Source organism: Salmo salar, chromosome 12 (assembly GCF_965601325.2).
Source record: "Salmo salar chromosome 12, fSalSal1, whole genome shotgun sequence".
Lineage (NCBI taxonomy): Eukaryota > Metazoa > Chordata > Actinopteri > Salmoniformes > Salmonidae > Salmo > Salmo salar.
The window spans coordinates 14,508,196-14,526,579 of record NC_138302.1 but is presented as its reverse complement, the minus strand read 5'-3'; the positions used below and the strand labels follow the sequence as shown (position 1 = coordinate 14,526,579).

Below are 18,384 nucleotides of genomic sequence, written 5' to 3'. Positions count from 1 at the left end.
CCTCAAGTCGTCAGCTACCCAACCAGACACAGTGTACAAGTACTCTGTCGCTTTAAGGGAAACCTTCTCCAACATTCTCTAGCGAGGAAACTTTCTTTTTCAACGGAGTCAAGCGGCGATACATTGTATCCGTGATAACGAATGGTTAGATGAAACCATTTGAAACTGGTTACAAAGTATCTATTCTGCTGTTATTGTTCCCCGCACTTTCTGGCATTGCTTTTGACCGAGAGCTGTTCGTGTCATCCGTCACAGATGCAATAACATCCGCATTGACTGTAGCCAAAATGTAACCCATTACACGTGTCTTTTTCAATGCAGTCGTCACTTGGCAGCCTGTTGGCGAGCGTTAGACAATACCTAGAGCCGTTTCTCAGAAGGCTACTAAAACAACACATAACCATGTAAAAGTACAACTGGACATCTTATGTCAAACACTTCACCGTGTTTAAAAGCCACCGTTGTTCCCAAAATGCCTCTATGTAAAGCTGACCTCGCGCCAGCTCGCCTCGCATTCCCCAGGACAAATACTCATCAGAACATTGTTAAAGAGTCACACAGAAGGCCACATGCCCTGTGTTTAAATATACACTTTCAATTAGTTGTTATTGTGTGTGGGATAGAGGTGGTGGTGCAAGTTGACCCAATCTGTGAGTGTGCACGCTCCTGACATGGTTGGAATCTCTTTGCGCACTGTAACATTCCTGTCTGGTGCAAGGAGTTCTTTTTAAGCGCTGGAACTTTGGTCACTGGTCCAAATTAACATGCCCTTACACACGGATACTTGTCTTGAGGTCACAACAAGCACATAGCATTTGATAGGCTAGTCCAGGTTCATTGAATTTAACATTGCTTAACTGTGTCTGACCTTTTCAACCAAAAATGTAATGTCCATGTCTTGTGCTCATAAGGAGACTAGTTAACTGGTCTCTTCTTTGCTTCCCTGAACATAGAACAACTCACTACGGAATGTGACCCTTTAAAATCCCCATGCTGTTTCAGTAACAATGGAGATGCTTGTCCAGTAGGGGATGCATCTCAATAGTCTGGCTTGGCTTCCTAACCTTTTCTGTCTCCTTTCCTTCATCTGCATAGAGCATGAGATAACTTGACAAATGCCCATTAGCCATCCTTCACATTGCTATCTGTATGCTATCCTATCTTGTATTTTGAGATCAGCACAAAGGCAAGCGGAGAGACAAGGAGAGTCAGCCACTAGACTATTGAGATACACCCACTCTCTCTGCGTGAAAGAGGACTTTGTTCCTGTGAAAAAATACACATCTACTGCCCCCTTGTGGATATACAGGAGAACTGTAGCTTGGTTTAGGCCTAGAGGCCTTCCCTGTAAATATTGTCACAGAAATAGTCAAAGTGTAAAAGCGCAATTGTCTTTGCCATTTTATGAGGTGATTGCTAATAGTAGTTCCACAACATGGCTGTTGTTCATTTCTCAGATATACCACATTTCGGGCTCCCGAGTGGCTCAGCGGTCTAAGGCACTTCATCTGAGTGCTTGAGGTGTCACTACAGATACCCTGGTTTGATTCCAGGCTGTATCACAACCGGCCATGATTGGGAGTACCATAGGGCGGCACACAATTGGCCCAGCGTCGTCCATCATTGTCAATAAGAATTTGTTCTTAACTGACTTGCCTAGTTAAATAAAAGGTTACATTGGTAGTGGATGGGGTTATGTTTTATTAAAGCGCTTTGAGACCCAGAGGAAAGCACCAGACCTTTTTCCCCCCAAATATATATATTCAAGCTTTATTTAAGTAGGCAAGTCAGTTAAGAACACATTCTTATTTACAATGACAGCCTACCAAAAGGGAAAAGGCCTCCTGCGGGGATGGGGGCTGGGAATAAAAATAAAAATATAGGACAAAACACACATCACAACAACAAGACACCACAACACTATATAAAGAGAGACCTAAGACAACAACATAGCATGGCAGCACCACATGACAACACAGCATGGTAGCAACACAACATTACAACAACATGGTAGCAACACAACATGGCAGCAGCACAACATGGTAGGAGCATAAAACATGGTACAATCATTATTTGGCACAGACAACAGCACAAAGGCAAGACGGTAGAGACAACAATACATCACGCGAAGCAGCCACAACTGTCAGTAAGAGTGTCCATGATTGATTCCTTGAATGAGGAGATGGAGGTTGGGGTAGAAGCTGTTTAGAAGCCTCTTGGACCTAGACTTGGCGCTCCGGTACCGCTTGCCGTTCGGTAGCAGAGAGAACAGTCTATGACTAGGGTGGCTGGGGTCTTTGACAATTTTTAGGGCCTTCCTCTGACACCGCCTGGTATAGAGGTCCTGGATGGCAGGAAGCTTGGCCCCGATGATGTACTTGGTCGTTCGCATTACCCTCTGTAGTGCCTTGCGGTCTGAGGCCGAGCAGTTGCCATACCAGGCAGTGATGCAACCCTTCAGGATGCTCTCGATGGTGCAGCTGTAAAACCTTTTGAGGCTCTTAGGACCCATGCCAAATATTTTCAGTCTCATGAGGGGGAACAGGTTTTGTCGTGCCCTCTTCATGACTGTCTTGGTGTGCTTTGACCATTTTAGTTTGTTGGTGATGTGTACGCCAAGGAACTTGAAGCTCTCAACCTGCTCCACTACAGCCCCGTCGATGAGAATGGGGGTATGCTCGGTGCTCCTTTTCCTGTAGTCCACAATCATCTCCTTTGTCTTGATTACGTTGAGGGAGAGGTTGTTGTCCTTGCACCACACAGTCAGGTCTCTGACCTCCTCCCTATAGGCTGTCTCATCGTTGTCGGTGATCAGGCCGACCACACCAGCAAACTTAATGATGGTTTTGGAGTTGTGCCTGGATGTGCAGTCGTGGGTGAACAGGGAGCACAGGAGGGAACTGAGCACGCACCCCTGAGGGGCCACCGTGTTGAGGATCAGCATGGTGGATGTGTTGTTACCTACCCTTACCACCTGGGGGCGGCCCGTCAGGAAGTCCAGGTTCCAGTTGCAGAGGGAGCTGTTTAGTCCCAGGGTCCTTAGCTTAGTGATGAGCTTTGAGGGCACTATGGTGTTGAACGCTGAGCTGCAGTCAATGAATAGCATTCTCACATAGGTGTTCCTTTTGTCCAGGTGGGAAAGGGCAGTATGGAGTGCAATAGAGATTGCTATTGCATTTGAGCCATGACCAGCCTTTCAAAGCATTTCATGGGTACAGACGTGAGTGCTACGGATCGGTAGTCATTTGGGCAGGTTACCTTAGTGTTCTTGGGCACTGGAACTATGGTGGTCTGCTTGAAACATGTAGGTATTACAGACTCAGACAGGGAGAGGTTGAAAATGTAAGTGAAGACACTTGCCATTTGGTCAGCGCATGCTCCGAGTACAGGTCCTGGTTATCTGTCTGCCCCATCAGCCTTGTGAATGTTGACCTGTTTAAAGATCTTACTCACATCGGTTGCGGAGAGCGTGATCACACAGTTGTCCAGAACAGCTGATGCTCTCATGCATGTTTCAGTGTTACTTGCCTCGAAGCGAGCATATAAGTTATTTAACCCGTCTGGTATGCTCGTGTCACTGGGCAGCTCTCGGCTGTGCTTCCCTTTATAGTCTGTAATAGTTTGCAAGCCATGCCACATCCGATGAGCGTCAGAGCCGGTGTATTATGATTCGATCTTATTCCTGTATTGACGCTTTGCCTGTTTGATGGTTCGTCGGAGGGCATAGTGGGATTTCTTATAAGCTTCCAGTTTAGAGTACCACTCCTTGAAAGCAGCAGCTCTACCCTTTAGCTCAGTGCGAATGTTGGCTGTAATCCATGGCTTCTGGTTGGGGTATGTACGTACAGTCACTGTGGGGACAACGTACTCGATGCACTTATTGATAAAGCCAGTGACTGATGTGGTGTACTCCTTAATGCCATCGGAAGAATCCCGGAACATATTCCAGTCTGTACTTCATCTGACCATTTTTTTATAGACCGAGTCACTGGTGCTTCCTGTTTTAACTTTTGCTTGTAAGCAGGAATCAGGAGGATAGAGTTATGGTCAGATTTGACAAATGGAGGGCGAGGGAGAGCTTTGTACGCGTCTCTGTGTGTGGAGTAAAGGTGGTCTAGATTTTTTTGCCCTCTGGTTGCACATTTAACATGTTGATAGAAATGAGGTAAAACTGATTTAAGTTTCCCTGCATTAAAGTCACCTGCCACTAGGAACGGCACCTCTGGATGAGCATTTTCCTGTTTGCTTATGGGGGAATACAGCTCATTTAGTGTGGTTTTAGTGCCAGCCTCGGTCTGTTGTGGTATGTAGACAGCTACGACAAATACAGAAGAAAACTCTCTCTGTAGATAGCGTAGTCTACAGCTTATCATGAGATACTCTACCTCAGGTGAGCAATACCTTGAGACTTCCTTAGATATCGTGCACCAGCTGTTGTTTACGTAAATGCATAGGCTCCCACCCCGTGCCTTACCAGAGGCTGCTGTTCTGTCCTGCCGATAGAGTGTATAACCCACCAGCTGTATGTTCTTAATTTCGTCATACAGCCACGACTCAGTGAAACATAAGATATTACAGTTTTTAATGTCCCATTGGTAGGATATATTAGTACATGCTTTCAGTTTGTCCCAATTATTTTCCAGCGATTGAACGTTAGCTAGCAGAACGGAAGGTAAGGGCAGATTAGCCACTCGTCACTTAATCCTCGCAAGGCATCCTGATCTTTTTCCGCGAAAACCTACGTTTCCTTTTCCAGCGAATCACGGGGATTGGGCCTGGTCGGGTGTCTGTAGTATATCCCTCGCGTCGACTCATTGAAGAAGAACTCCTCGTCCAGTTTGAGGTAAGTAGTCCCCGTTCTGATGTCCAGAAGGTCTTTTCGGTCATAAGAGACGGTAGCAGCAACATTATGTACAAAACTAGTTACCAACAACGCAAAAAGACAAACAAAATAGCATGATTGGTTAAGAGCCGATAAGATGGCAGCCCTCCCACCACACCAATCGCTAAATCATTTTTGAAAGATTTCAGATAGTATTTTAACGCAGGTCTGGAAAGCCCTGTAATAACAGAGTCCATTGTTGTTGTATGGAAGTATCATAGAAATAGAATCTCTAGAAATGGCTTGGAACCTCTATCCCTGGAACTTTCATTGACTTGAATGGGGAGAGCCCGGTCTATAGATTCTGTTTCTATGATGTCGTACGTGTTCACGTGACTGGGTTAATATGGTGGGGGGGACTCGTGTCCTGGCACATGTTATACAGATGGTCTTTGTCTGTGTCCTGTACTCTGCCTTTGTGCTACTGTATAACCACTCTGTATACAACACACAAATACACACACACACACACACACACACACACACACACACACACACACACACACACACACACACACACACACACACACACACACACACACAAACACTGCCTACATGTGGGCTCTCCAAAACATACACGCACATGCACACACACACACACACACTGCCCACACAAGGAGTCTGGCATACACACAAACACATGTCAGACATAAGCACACACAGAGAGAGAGAAAGAAAGAGAGAGAGAGAGAGAGAGAGAGAGAGAGAGAGAAAGAAAGAAAGAGAGAGAGAGAGAGAGAGAGAGAGAGGGGGCAGAGTGGAATCTGAGCGATGCCAGTTATGTCCCATTAATAAACACTTAGTTATTAACACATCCCACAATGCATTTCACCTCCCACACTGACACAAGTGCATCACACATTGTCCTTCTACTCTGGCAAATAACTTGTAAATATATGAGTGCAGTAGCTAAAACAAATAACTTGTAAATATATGAGTGCAGTAGCTAAACAAATAACTTGTAAATATATGAGTGCAGTAGCTAAAACAAATAACTTGTAAATATATGAGTGTAGTAGCAATTACAAACATGTTGTAAAACACTTTATTATTTCATTTATAAATTACACTCACCAAGAAGAAGTTAACACAGAAAACTCAAATCAGAATGAAAACAACTAGAAGATGATGTTATAATGAAAACAACTAGAAGATGATGTCATAATAAAAACAACTAGAAGATGATGTCATAGCAAAATAACAAAGCTGTCTACAAATGGTCTTAAGAAATGGAGAATAATCATGCAAATTTTCTGAAATGTAATCATAAGCATTTTCTTATTTACATTTTGACCTGTCTCTCCTTCACTGAGAGTTTAGTGACGAAGTTGTATTCATTAGGGCATAACGTTGCAAAATGTTTTACAATGGACAACGAAAATGAACATTTCTTATTGGACACGTTCAGGTAGTCCCTCCCTGTTTCAGTCCATTTTCTCTCAACGTAATGAACACAACCCTGGTGTGGCACGGTTCAGACATACTCCTTCTCCTCTACCACCACAGGCAGTGGGTTACTCCTCCCACCTCCCCCAAAAGTAGGCGTTTCCCTAACCGCTGGAGGGGAGGAGCCTGCGTTCAGCAGAGCCCCTCCCACCAGCAGCAGAACTCCCGCCCCCCAGCCTAGATACAAGGCGGGGCCTAACTCTCTCTTCAGCGGCGCGGCGACTTTTGGATCGTAAAAATCCCTGACCACGGCATAGGCCGTCCAGCAGATGGGTATCAGGTAGAGCAGCCCAGAGAAGAAGAACAGAGCCCCAGCCACGCGGGCTAGCCTAGCCTTGGACGAGTAGGCTCCTTCCCCTAGACACTTGGTGCACTTAGCCCCAGCCACGCCAAGCAGGAGTGCGAAGAGGCAGAGGAGGAGGGAGAGCACGGAGAGGGTACGGGACACCTGGGCTGAGATGGGGAGGGCCAGGGTAGAGTCGTAAGTCTTACACTGGATCTGTCCCGTACTCTGGGACAAACACGTCATCCATAGCCCCTCCCAGAGAACCTGGGCAATCACGATCTCCCCGCCCGCGAAGGCGGAGACTCGCCACAAGGGGGCGGCGCAGACGAGAGCCCCGCCCACCCAGCCCATCACGGCCAATAGGAGGCCAAGTAGCTGCAGACCTGTGGACGCCATGGCGACGTGCAAAAGTCCCAAACAGTTCTGTTCAAGAACTTTGCTTGCAACTGGGCCTGGTCTGAGCCTGGTCTGGGCCTGGTCTGAGCCTGGTCTGGTCTGAGCCTGGTCTGAGCCTGGTCTGAGGCTGGTCTGAGCCTGGTCTGGGCCTGGTGTGTTTTCCCTGGTTTTCACTAGATAATGAGTGTTGTCAAGACGGTTTCAAATCTCCTCTCTTCCCCAAAACAATGATTGCAGGTGACAGAAGTTCCCCTTGATAAAGTGTTCTTGTACGTCCCGGGATTGTTGCAGGAATGTATCTGTCTCTTTCCTCTTGGCTGAATATCCAGTAGTTCTGTGTCTTGTGGTAGAAACAGGGATGGTCAACATAAACCCCTCCTCTTCCACATCCTCAGACGGGTCAACAGCAACAACAATATTCCTGCCAGGACATGATGAAGAAATACATTGTAATTACTCTGAACCTATGTTTATGTTAATGTATACACACATAATAACAATTTCCAACATATTAAAATGATGTCCCAACATATTAGCCTGATAACATGCGATAACATGTTATTAAAATAACATAAAAAAACAGTAACTTGTGACTCTTACACATTTCAGAAAGCAACAGAATCAAAACAGTCCGTCTGAAGTAAAACAGTTAGAGATAATCAGGATAATACTTACTATTCCAAACCCCAGAGGACTCTGCTGCTCTGCACCAGTGGACAGAATGAAGAGGTCTGTCCTGTGTAGTGTAACACTGTGGAGTAGTAGAGGTCTGTCCTGTGGAGTGTAACACTGTGGAGTAGTAGAGGCCTGTGATGGTGTGCTCATTCCTCTGTCATACACACAGACTGACCAGACTGTCTCACTGGAGCACAGCTTAACACAGAGGAGTGGGAGGAGAGCAGCACTCAGCTGGGCTGGGCACGATGTCACACGCACGCACGCACACGCACGCACGCACGCACGCACGCACGCACACACACACACACACACACACACACACACACACACACACACACACGCAAACACATACACACACACGCAAACACATACACACACACGCAAACACATACACATGCTTTACACAGCAGAGTGTAGGAGGGGAGCAACACCCAGCTGGCCACTATGTCACACACAGGCACACACACACATCCATACACCCACACACACTACACACACTAGCATGCACACACATACGGGCAAACACACATGTGTAACAGATTAGCAACACAATGCAGCGCTATGTCCCACAGACTGACAAGGCTTCTACAAGGGTCAAGGGTTTGTGTGTTTTCCATTAACTATATGAAACTATCATTCTACATATGGTACTTCTCTGTATTACTGTCTGACTCAGTTCATGTCTTCCATCCTGTATTTCAGCAGTTAAAGTGTTAACATTCTAGATTCATTTCATGTCTTCCATCATGTATTTCAGCAGTTAAAGTGTTAACATTCTAGATTCAGTTCATGTCTCCCATCATGTATTTCAGCAGTTAAAGTGTTAATATTCTGTTGTTGCAGGAGTGGTAACAACTTTGAACCTTAGGTTTTATTGATGTTATCACGTCCCGGAAAAATCTTGATAACACCTTGGACTACAGTCTTGCCACAGATCACCTGAAACAGGTACTTAAAATCTGAAACTTTAAAAGTTAGTGTCTTTAAACCAATTTTATGTGAAATTTTACAAAGAAAAGCCTTAGAGATAACTTATTGCTTATAAACAATTTCCAAATGTATCTCTGCTGAAAATATAAGCGTAGGATCCGTGAGGCGAGGTAATGTTTTAATCTCCAAAGTTTTTAAAATGTATTGTTAACCCCCAACAAAAACTTTGTCGGATGTTTTAATAATTCTAAAGTGATTAAAATTTCAGTTGAGTCCATGTTCAGTGCAATATATTGTCTAAATCCTGCTGCTCTCAGGAGAAATCGGATGGCCTCAATTAAAATGAATGTTAAAGATTAGCATCAGCTAATGAGAAAGCATAAAATGGCAGCAATTTCAAATAATATAAATGCTCTTAGTGTACGAGTCATAAACGTTGATGTTTGATATTTTTTTTTGGGGGGGTGATCTATTTCTGGGATGTGTGTAGTCTACATGTGTTGGTTCACCTGATAGAGTCTAGGATGTGTGTAATCAAATCAAACTTTATTTGTCACATGCGCCGAATACAACAAGTGTAGACCTTACCGTGAAATTCTTACTTACAAGCCCGTCACCAACAGTGCAGTTCAATAAGAGTTAACTTTGGGGCAGGTGGGACGGTAGCGTCCCACCTGGCCAACATCCAGTGAAATTGCAGAGCGCCAAATTCAAATGACATTATTCGTAATATTAAACATTCATGAAAATGCAAGTGTCATCCATCAGTTAAAAGCTTAACTTCTTGTTAATCCAACGGCTTTGTCAGATTTCAAAAAGGCTTTACGGCAAAAGCATATCATGCGATTATCTGAGGACAGCGCCCAGCACACAAAAGTATTACTAACATTTTCCAAAAAAGCAGAAGCCTCACGAAAGTCAGAAATAGTGATTAAAGAAATCACTTACCTTTGAAGATCTTCCTCTGGTGGCATTGCCAAGTGTCCCAGCTACACAATGAATTTTCGTTTTGTTCGATAAAGTCCCTCTTTATATCCCAAAAACTCAGTTATGTTGGCGCGTTTTGTTCAGTAATCCACTGGCTCAAAGGCGGTCAAAACATGCAGACGAATACATCCTAAAAGTACCGGTAAAGTTTGTTGAAACATGTCAAACGATGTTTATAATTGATCCTCAGGTTGTCAATTGTCTAAATAATCGATCATATTTCAACCGGACAATAGCGTATTCAATAGAAAGGAAAAACAACTAAGGGCGTGCACACGGTCATGTGGGCAAACCAGCAATGCATGATTGCCCAGTCCCCGGACAGAAAGGTCTCATTCTTCTTCATTTTTCAGAAAACAAGCCTGAAACAATGTCTAAAGACTGTTGACATCTAGTGGAAGCCATAGGAACTGTGGCTCAGTTCCCTGTGGCTCAGTTGGTAGAGCATGGTGTTTGTTACGCCAGCATGGTGTGTGCAACGCTAGGGTTGTGGGTTCGATTCCCACGGGGGGCCAGTACAAAAAATAAAAAATAATGTATGAAATGAAATGTATGTATTCACTACTGTAAGTCGCTCTGGATAAGAGCGTCTGCTAAATGACTAAAATGTAAATGTGAAATTAACTGCAATCTGGGTCCTAACCCCTTATATGGCCGATAGGCTTTCAATTGAAAACCACCCACATTAAAAAATTCCCACTTCCTGGATGGCTTTTCCTCAGGTTTTCACCTGCCATATCAGTTCTGTTATACTCAAAGACATTATTTTAACAGTTTTGGAACGGGTAGAGTGTTTTAAATCCAATACTACCATGCATATGCATATCCTAGCTCCTGGGCCTGAGCAACAGGCAGTTTACATTGGGAACCTCATTCATCCAAACTTCCAAATACTGCCCCCTACCCCAAAGAAGTTTTAAGAAAATATTTACCAAATAAACTAAAGTAAAAAATAATAAAAAGTAACACAATAACATAGCCTGTATATAGCCTCATTATTGTTATGTTATTGTGTTACTTTTTATTATTTTTTACTTTAGTTTATTTCCCACCTCATCAGCCAGTCTCACTAGGGAGAAGCCAGAGGACAATAGCGTAAAGGACCATGGGAGATAGAGTCCAGAGCCAAATGCAGCCACGCTACAAAAATGAACTGGTCAGAGCTGCACAGAGCGCTCCTGTTTTCCAGAAACCTACAGTGGGTGAGTGACTCAACATTAAACAACATACTACATTCTATATTGTCCACTGTATATCTGTTAGATGTGGTTTAGCGCTTTTAAGTTACAATATGTAACTTTTTGGACTAGACGACCAAATTCAAATAGAAATGTGAGTTATAGATCTTTCATTCTCATTGAAAGCAAGTCTAAGAAGCGGTATGTCTGTTCTATGTGTGCTATTTCTATGCTTCCCGTTCTTAAAATGTTGTTTTGCGTCTTTTACTTTCGGTTTTATACACCAGCTTCAAACAGGTGAAAATAAAATTATTTTTGGTTATGGAAAATATATTTAACACCGTTTTAGATGTTACAATGATTCTCTACACAGGGACTGCTTGTTTTGTCACATAAACTGAAATTAGGAGAACTATTAGAATTTTAGTATCCAGGAAATAGCAAAGTGTTTTCTGCACATTGCATCTTTAATGGTTCGTTTATTATTTAGTCAGAGTATTCTGATCCTAGGACAGCCATTAGGACCTGTATTAAAGTTGTACTGTAGTTCCACCTTACTCTTTAATGGTTAGTTTATTATTTAGTCAGGGTAATCTGATCCTAGGACAGCCATTAGGACCTGTATTAAAGCTGTACTGTAGTTCCACCTTACTCTTTAATGGTTAGTTTATTATTTAGTCAGAGTATTCTGATCCTAGGACAGCCATTAGGACCTGTATTAAAGTTGTACTGTAGTTCCACCTTACTCTTTAATGGTTAGTTTATTATTTAGTCAGGGTAATCTGATCCTAGGACAGCCATTAGGACCTGTATTAAAGCTGTACTGTAGTTCCACCTTACTCTTTAATGGTTAGTTTATTATTTAGTCAGGGTAATCTGATCCTAGGACAGCCATTAGGACCTGTATTAAAGTTGTACTGTAGTTCCACCTTACTCTTTAATGGTTAGTTTATTATTTAGTCAGGGTAATCTGATCCTAGGACAGCCATTAGGACCTGTATTAAAGTTGTACTGTAGTTCCACCTTACTCTTTAATGGTTAGTTTATTATTTAGTCAGGGTAATCTGATCCTAGGACAGCCATTAGGACCTGTATTAAAGTTGTACTGTAGTTCCACCTTACTCTTTAATGGTTAGTTTATTATTTAGTCAGGGTAATCTGATCCTAGGACAGCCATTAGGACCTGTATTATAGCTGTACTGTAGTTCAATCTTACTCTTTTAAAGGCTTTGTGGACATTTCTACACCTTGATTGCACCTATCCAATCCTGTCAGGGCCTACTTACAGGCCCAAAACACAAATATGACCTCAGATCAGTGTCTGGGGGCTACTTCATCTTTCGCCATAAAGAGAAATATCTATTTTAGAGAAAGCACTCTATCTAGTGGAGAATTGTGAAATTTGTTGATGAAATTATCTCTACCATATAATTATAATGTCAACTTATTAACAATAGTTGATAGTAAAAGTACAGTAAAATACAGTACAATACAATATAGTATTTATACGGTTATTTTTCATACACTTCCCTCAAAGAATTTAGATGTATTGCAACTTGGTGACCGCTCTCCCCTGTGAGTAACGATGTGTGTGTCAAGACTGACTGACCTACAAATCACCTTGCATCATAAATATCTGCGCAATATCATTTGTAGATCAGTCAATCAGTCACAATTTACCCATGTGACATCACAGTTTTGGAACACGGCCAATGTGTATGGTTTTAATCTGGTGTATCAAACTGAAACTAAAAGATGCAAAAGGTAAACTTAAGAAGGGAAGCATAGAAATAGCGCACATAAAACATATCTTCCGCTTCTTAAACTTGCTTTCAATAAGAATGAAAGATCTATAACTAACATTTCTATGTGAATTTGGTTGCCCAAAAAATGACATATTGTATTCCTTTGTTTCAATTGGAAGGAAACGTTAGTCTGATCAGTGTCTTGGGGCTACTTCATCTTTCTCCAACCTATCCAATCCTGTCAGGCCACCTTTGTAGGATTAAAACACCAAGGCTGACCTCAGATCAGTGTCTAGGCTACTTCATCTTTCTCCAACCTATCCAATCCTGTCAGGCCACCTTTGTAGGACTAAAACACCAAGGCTGACCTCAGATCAGTGTCTAGGCTACTTCATCTTTCTCCAACCTATCCAATCCTGTCAGGCCACCTTTGTAGGATTAAAACACCAAGGCTGACCTCAGATCAGTGTCTAGGCTACTTCATCTTTCTCCAACCTATCCAATCCTGTCAGGCCACCTTTGTAGGACTAAAACACCAAGGCTGACCTCAGATCAGTGTTTAGGCTACTTCATCTTTCTCCAACCTATCCAATCCTGTCAGGCCACCTTTGTAGGACTAAAACACCAAGGCTGACCTCAGATCAGTGTCTAGGCTACTTCATCTTTCTCCAACCTATCCAATCCTGTCAGGCCACCTTTGTAGGATTAAAACACCAAGGCTGACCTCAGATCAGTGTCTAGGCTACTTCATCTTTCTCCAACCTATCCAATCCTGTCAGGCCACCTTTGTAGGACTAAAACACCAAGGCTGACCTCAGATCAGTGTTTAGGCTACTTAATCTTTCTCCGTAAATAGAAATATCTCCTTTTCAGTCTTTTAGTGAAAGCTCTCCATCTAACGGTGATTTGTGAAATACGTTGAATAAATAATATGTGCCATTTACTTAATTATACTTATTCACAATAGTTATAATACAGTAAAACACAGTACAGTACAATACAAATAGGAATTTATGAGGTTCTTTTCATTAACTTCCCTCAAAGAACATAGATCTCTTCCACCTTGGTGACTGTTTCCCCCTGTGAGTAAAGAGGGGTGTGTCTTTCTCTTGCCAGTGCGGTCCAATGAGGTGGAGGAGAGGGAGCGCTACAGATACCAGTGGAGGAAGGAGGACAGGCAGAGAATCGTCAGCGACAGATTGGAGCTCATCGTCGCCATAGTGACGGGGTTGTTGATGGGGGTTCTGACAGGTGGTTTTGGGGGTGTTGTCATGGGAGGGTTGACAGGGGCGGTGATATGGTTTACAACAGGACTGGTCAGGAACAGGTGGAGCCCCTGACTTACTGGGAGACACCATGTGTAGGATATGGATCTACTTTTATAAAGACATTTGGAGGATAAAACAGTGTATAGATGGAAGGGCTTAAGTGGTGTGTCTTGTTTCTTGATGCATTTATCCAACTTTAATTATGAATCATTTGGAAGTGAATAAAATCCCAATAAAGAGAGACAAGAAACAAAGAATATATAGATCATTTTTTCAAGAGAGATGAAACCCTCATATTCATCACCAGTGCTAACCTACTTCTGTTAAGTCAGTCCTGATATGGGTCTGAACCTGTTAGTCATGACGGCATTAAAAGAGACATTCATCCTGCTATATCTTTCCCTGATATCATCTGACCAAGTATTCAGATATTGTGTGACGAGAGTTACAGCCCAGGCCACTGAATTTAAGGCCTTTATCCTACCCTGTAAAATCCTTAAAAATAACATTAACAAGAACTAATGACTAGTTCACCAAAAGTACATGATCAGATCATTCTGATTCAACCCACTGGTTGAATCAACGTTGTTTCCACGTCATTTCAAGCAAAAAACGATTGGTTTTGTAAAAAGTGGATGACGTGAAAGGCATTTCGTCGTGTTTTCACCCAACCTTTAACTTAAATCCAATTACATGGTGGCATTTGTTGCTGATTTCACTTTGAATTCACGGTTAGTTGACAACTCGATCAAACGTAAATCAAAACTAGACATTGAACTAACATAAGTCTGTGCCCAGTGGGTGATGACGATGCAAAGCATTCCGCAATGACAGTTGTGCTAAATGTGACCTTTGGGCACTCACAAAATGTTTTAATTATGTAACATTCTATTTCCTACTATCTCCATCATACACTAATCTTCCAACATTACCGTGGGTTGAAGAACTGAATGTGTCAGTTGTTTTGATGGCTACCTTTCATTGGTCTCCATTCTGAATGCATTCTCCATAAACTACATTCTAATATTATGTTGTTTTACTGGCTACATTCTAGGGCTACATTCTACAACTGTGTTGTTTTGATGGCTACATTCTACAACTGTGTTGTTTTGATGGCTACATTCTAATATTGTGTTGTTTTGATGGCTACATTCTACAACTGTGTTGTTTTGATGGCTACATTCTAATATTGTGTTGTTTTGATGGCTACATTCTAATATTGTGTTGTTTTGATGGCTACATTCTACAACTGTGTTGTTTTGATGGCTACATTCTACAACTGTGTTGTTTTGATGGCTACATTCTACAACTGTGTTGTTTTGATGGCTACATTCTACAACTGTGTTGTTTTGATGGCTACATTCTAATATTGTGTTGTTTTGATGGCTACATTCTACAACTGTGTTGTTTTGATGGCTACATTCTAATATTGTGTTGTTTTGATGGCTACATTCTAATATTGTCTCCTCCTCCCCCTCCCCCCCCCCCCCCCTCCCTCTCTGCGGATGACTTCGTCAACCATTTTGAAAAGAAGGTTGACGATATCCGATCCTCGTTTGCTAAGTCAAACGACACCGCTGGTCCTGCTCACACTGCCCTACCCTGTGCTTTGACCTCTTTCTCCCCTCTCTCTCCAGATGAAATCTCGCGTCTTGTGACGGCCGGCCGCCCAACAACCTGCCCACTTGACCCTATCCCCTCCTCTCTTCTCCAGACCATTTCCGGAGACCTTCTCCCCTTCCTCACCTCGCTCATCAACTCATCCTTGACCGCTGGCTACGTCCCTTCCGTCTTCAAGAGAGCGAGAGTTGCACCCCTTCTGAAAAAACCTACACTCGATCCCTCCGATGTCAACAACTACAGACCAGTATCCCTTCTTTCTTTTCTCTCCAAAACTCTTGAATGTGCCGTCCTTGGCCAGCTCTCCTGCTATCTCTCTCAGAATAACCTTCTTGATCCTAATCAGTCAGGTTTCAAGACTGGGCATTCAACTGAGACTGCTCTTCTCTGTGTCACGGAGGCTCTCCGCACTGCTAAAGCTAACTCTCTCTCCTCTGCTCTCATCCTTCTAGACCTATCTGCTGCCTTTGATACTGTGAACCATCAGATCCTCCTCTCCACCCTCTCCGAGTTGGGCATCTCCGGCGCGGCCCACGCTTGGACTGCGTCCTACCTGACAGGTCGCTCCTACCAGGTGGCGTGGCGAGAATCTGTCTCCGCACCATGCGCTCTCACCACTGGTGTCCCCCAGGGCTCTGTTCTAGGCCCTCTCCTATTCTCGCTATACACCAAGTCACTTGGCTCTGTCATATCCTCACATGGTCTCTCCTATCATTGCTATGCAGACGACACACAATTAATCTTCTCCTTTCCCCCTTCTGATAACCAGGCGGCGAATCGCATCTCTGCATGTCTGTCAGACATATCAGTGTGGATGACGGATCACCACCTCAAGCTGAACCTCGGCAAGACGGAGCTGCTCTTCCTCCCGGGGAAGGACTGCCCGTTCCATGATCTCGCCATCACGGTTGACAACTCCCTTGTGTCCTCCTCCCAGAGTGCTAAGAACCTTGGCGTGATCCTGGACAACACCCTGTCGTTCTCCACTAACATCAAGGCAGTGACCCGATCCTGTAGGTTCATGCTCTACAACATTCGCAGAGTACGACCCTGCCTCACACAGGAAGCGGCGCAGGTCCTAATCCAGGCACTTGTCATCTCCCGTCTGGATTACTGCAACTCACTGTTGGCTGGGCTCCCTGCCTGTGCCATTAAACCCCTACAACTCATCCAGAACGCCGCAGCCCGTCTGGTGTTCAACCTTCCCAAGTTCTTTCACGTCACCCCGCTCCTCCGCTCTCTCCACTGGCTTCCAGTTGAAGCTCGCATCCGCTACAAGACCATGGTGATTGCCTACGGAGCTGTGAAGGGAACGGCACCTCCATACCTTCAGGCTCTGATCAGGCCCTACACCCAAACAAGGGCACTGCGTTCATCCACCTCTGGCCTGCTGGCCCCCCTACCTCTGAGGAAGCACAGTTCCCGCTCAGCCCAGTCAAAACTGTTCGCTGCTCTGACACCCCAATGGTGGAACAAGCTCCCTCACGACGCCAGGACAGCGGAGTCAATCACCACCTTCCGGAGACACCTGAAACCCCACCTCTTTAAGGAATACCTAGGATAGGATAAAGTAATCCTTCTAACCCCCCCCCCCTTAAAAGATTTAGATGCACTATTGTAAAGTGGTTGTTCCACTGGATATCATAAGGTGAATGCACCAATTTGTAAGTAAGAGCGTCTGCTAAATGACTTAAATGTAATGTAATAATTGTGTTGTTTTGATGGCTACATTCTAATATTTTGTTGTTTTGATGGCTACATTCTACAACTGTGTTGTTTTGATGGCTACATTCTACAACTGTGTTGTTTTGATGGCTACATTCTAATATTGTGTTGTTTTGATGGCTACATTCTACAACTGTGTTGTTTTGATGGCTACATTCTAATATTGTGTTGTTTTGATGGCTACATTCTAATATTGTGTTGTTTTGATGGCTACATTCTAATACTGTGTTGTTTTGATGGCTACATTCTAATATTGTGTTGTTTTGATGGCTACATTCTAATATTGTGTTGTTTTGATGGCTACATTCTAATACTGTGTTGTTTTGATGGCTACATTCTACAACTGTGTTGTTCTGATGGCTACATTCTAATATTGTGTTGTTTTAATGGCTACATTCTAATATTGTTGTAATGGCTGTCGTAGGAATAGAGAGGACCAAGGCGCAGCGGGTTGCATGTTCATCATATTATTTTATTAACTAAATGTGAACACGAGAAAAACAAGAAAACAGAGAACGACAGACCGACAGTTTCACAGGCTAAATAATAACAGCAGTGCGAAATACAACTACCCACAAATCCCCAGGTGAAAACAAGCAACTAATATATGACTCCCAATCAGGAACAACGACGTACAGCTGTTCCTGATCGGGAGCCACACAGACCACACAGAAATAAACAAACTAGAAAACCAACCTAGAATACAAAACCCAGAACATACACCAAAACCCCGTAATACAAAAATAAAACACCCCTCTACAATACACATAACCCCCGAACCACATAAAACAAATACCCTCTGCCACGTCCTGACCAACCTACAAATTCAAATAACCCCTATACTGGTCAGGACGTGACAATTGTGTTGTTTTGATGGCTACATTCTAATATTGTGTTGTTTTGATGGCTACATTCTAATATTGTGTTGTTTTGATGGCTACATTCTACAACTGTGTTGTTTTGATGGCTACATTCTAATATTGTGTTGTTTTGATGGCTACATTCTAATATTGTATTGTTTTGATGGCTACATTCTACAACTGTGTTGTTTTGATGGCTACATTCTAATATTGTGTTGTTTTGATGGCTACATTCTAATATTGTGTTGTTTTGATGGCTACATTCTACAACTGTGTTGTTTTGATGGCTACATTCTAATATTGTGTTGTTTTGATGGCTACATGTACCCGTCACATTGACCTGTTTATACCCGTCACATTGACCTGTTCTTACCTGTCACATT

The 18,384-nt window shown here is 43.2% G+C and overlaps 1 protein-coding gene and 1 long non-coding RNA gene across 3 annotated transcripts; one reads left to right on the top strand and one right to left on the bottom strand.

The window, feature by feature from the left end:
* Positions 1 to 5,893: 5,893 nt before the first annotated feature.
* Positions 5,894 to 7,960, bottom strand: LOC106564244 (claudin-6). Its single transcript, XM_014130292.3, has 2 exons — positions 7,686 to 7,960; positions 5,894 to 7,431 (listed from the first exon to the last, which is right to left on the bottom strand). The coding sequence occupies exon 2, from the start codon at positions 7,008 to 7,010 to the stop codon at positions 6,357 to 6,359; it is 654 nt and encodes a 217-aa protein (XP_013985767.1). The 5' UTR covers positions 7,011 to 7,431; positions 7,686 to 7,960; the 3' UTR covers positions 5,894 to 6,356.
* Positions 7,961 to 8,530: 570 nt separating this feature from the next.
* On the top strand, positions 8,531 to 14,053 carry LOC106564245 (uncharacterized). Of its 2 annotated transcripts, none has more exons than XR_001319442.3 (3): positions 8,531 to 8,636; positions 10,666 to 10,807; positions 13,645 to 14,053. It is a non-coding gene; the product is annotated as an uncharacterized LOC106564245 (long non-coding RNA). The 2 variants fall into 2 exon arrangements; XR_006757884.2 differs by having other exon boundaries at positions 8,569 to 8,636; positions 10,646 to 10,807.
* Positions 14,054 to 18,384: the final 4,331 nt, after the last annotated feature.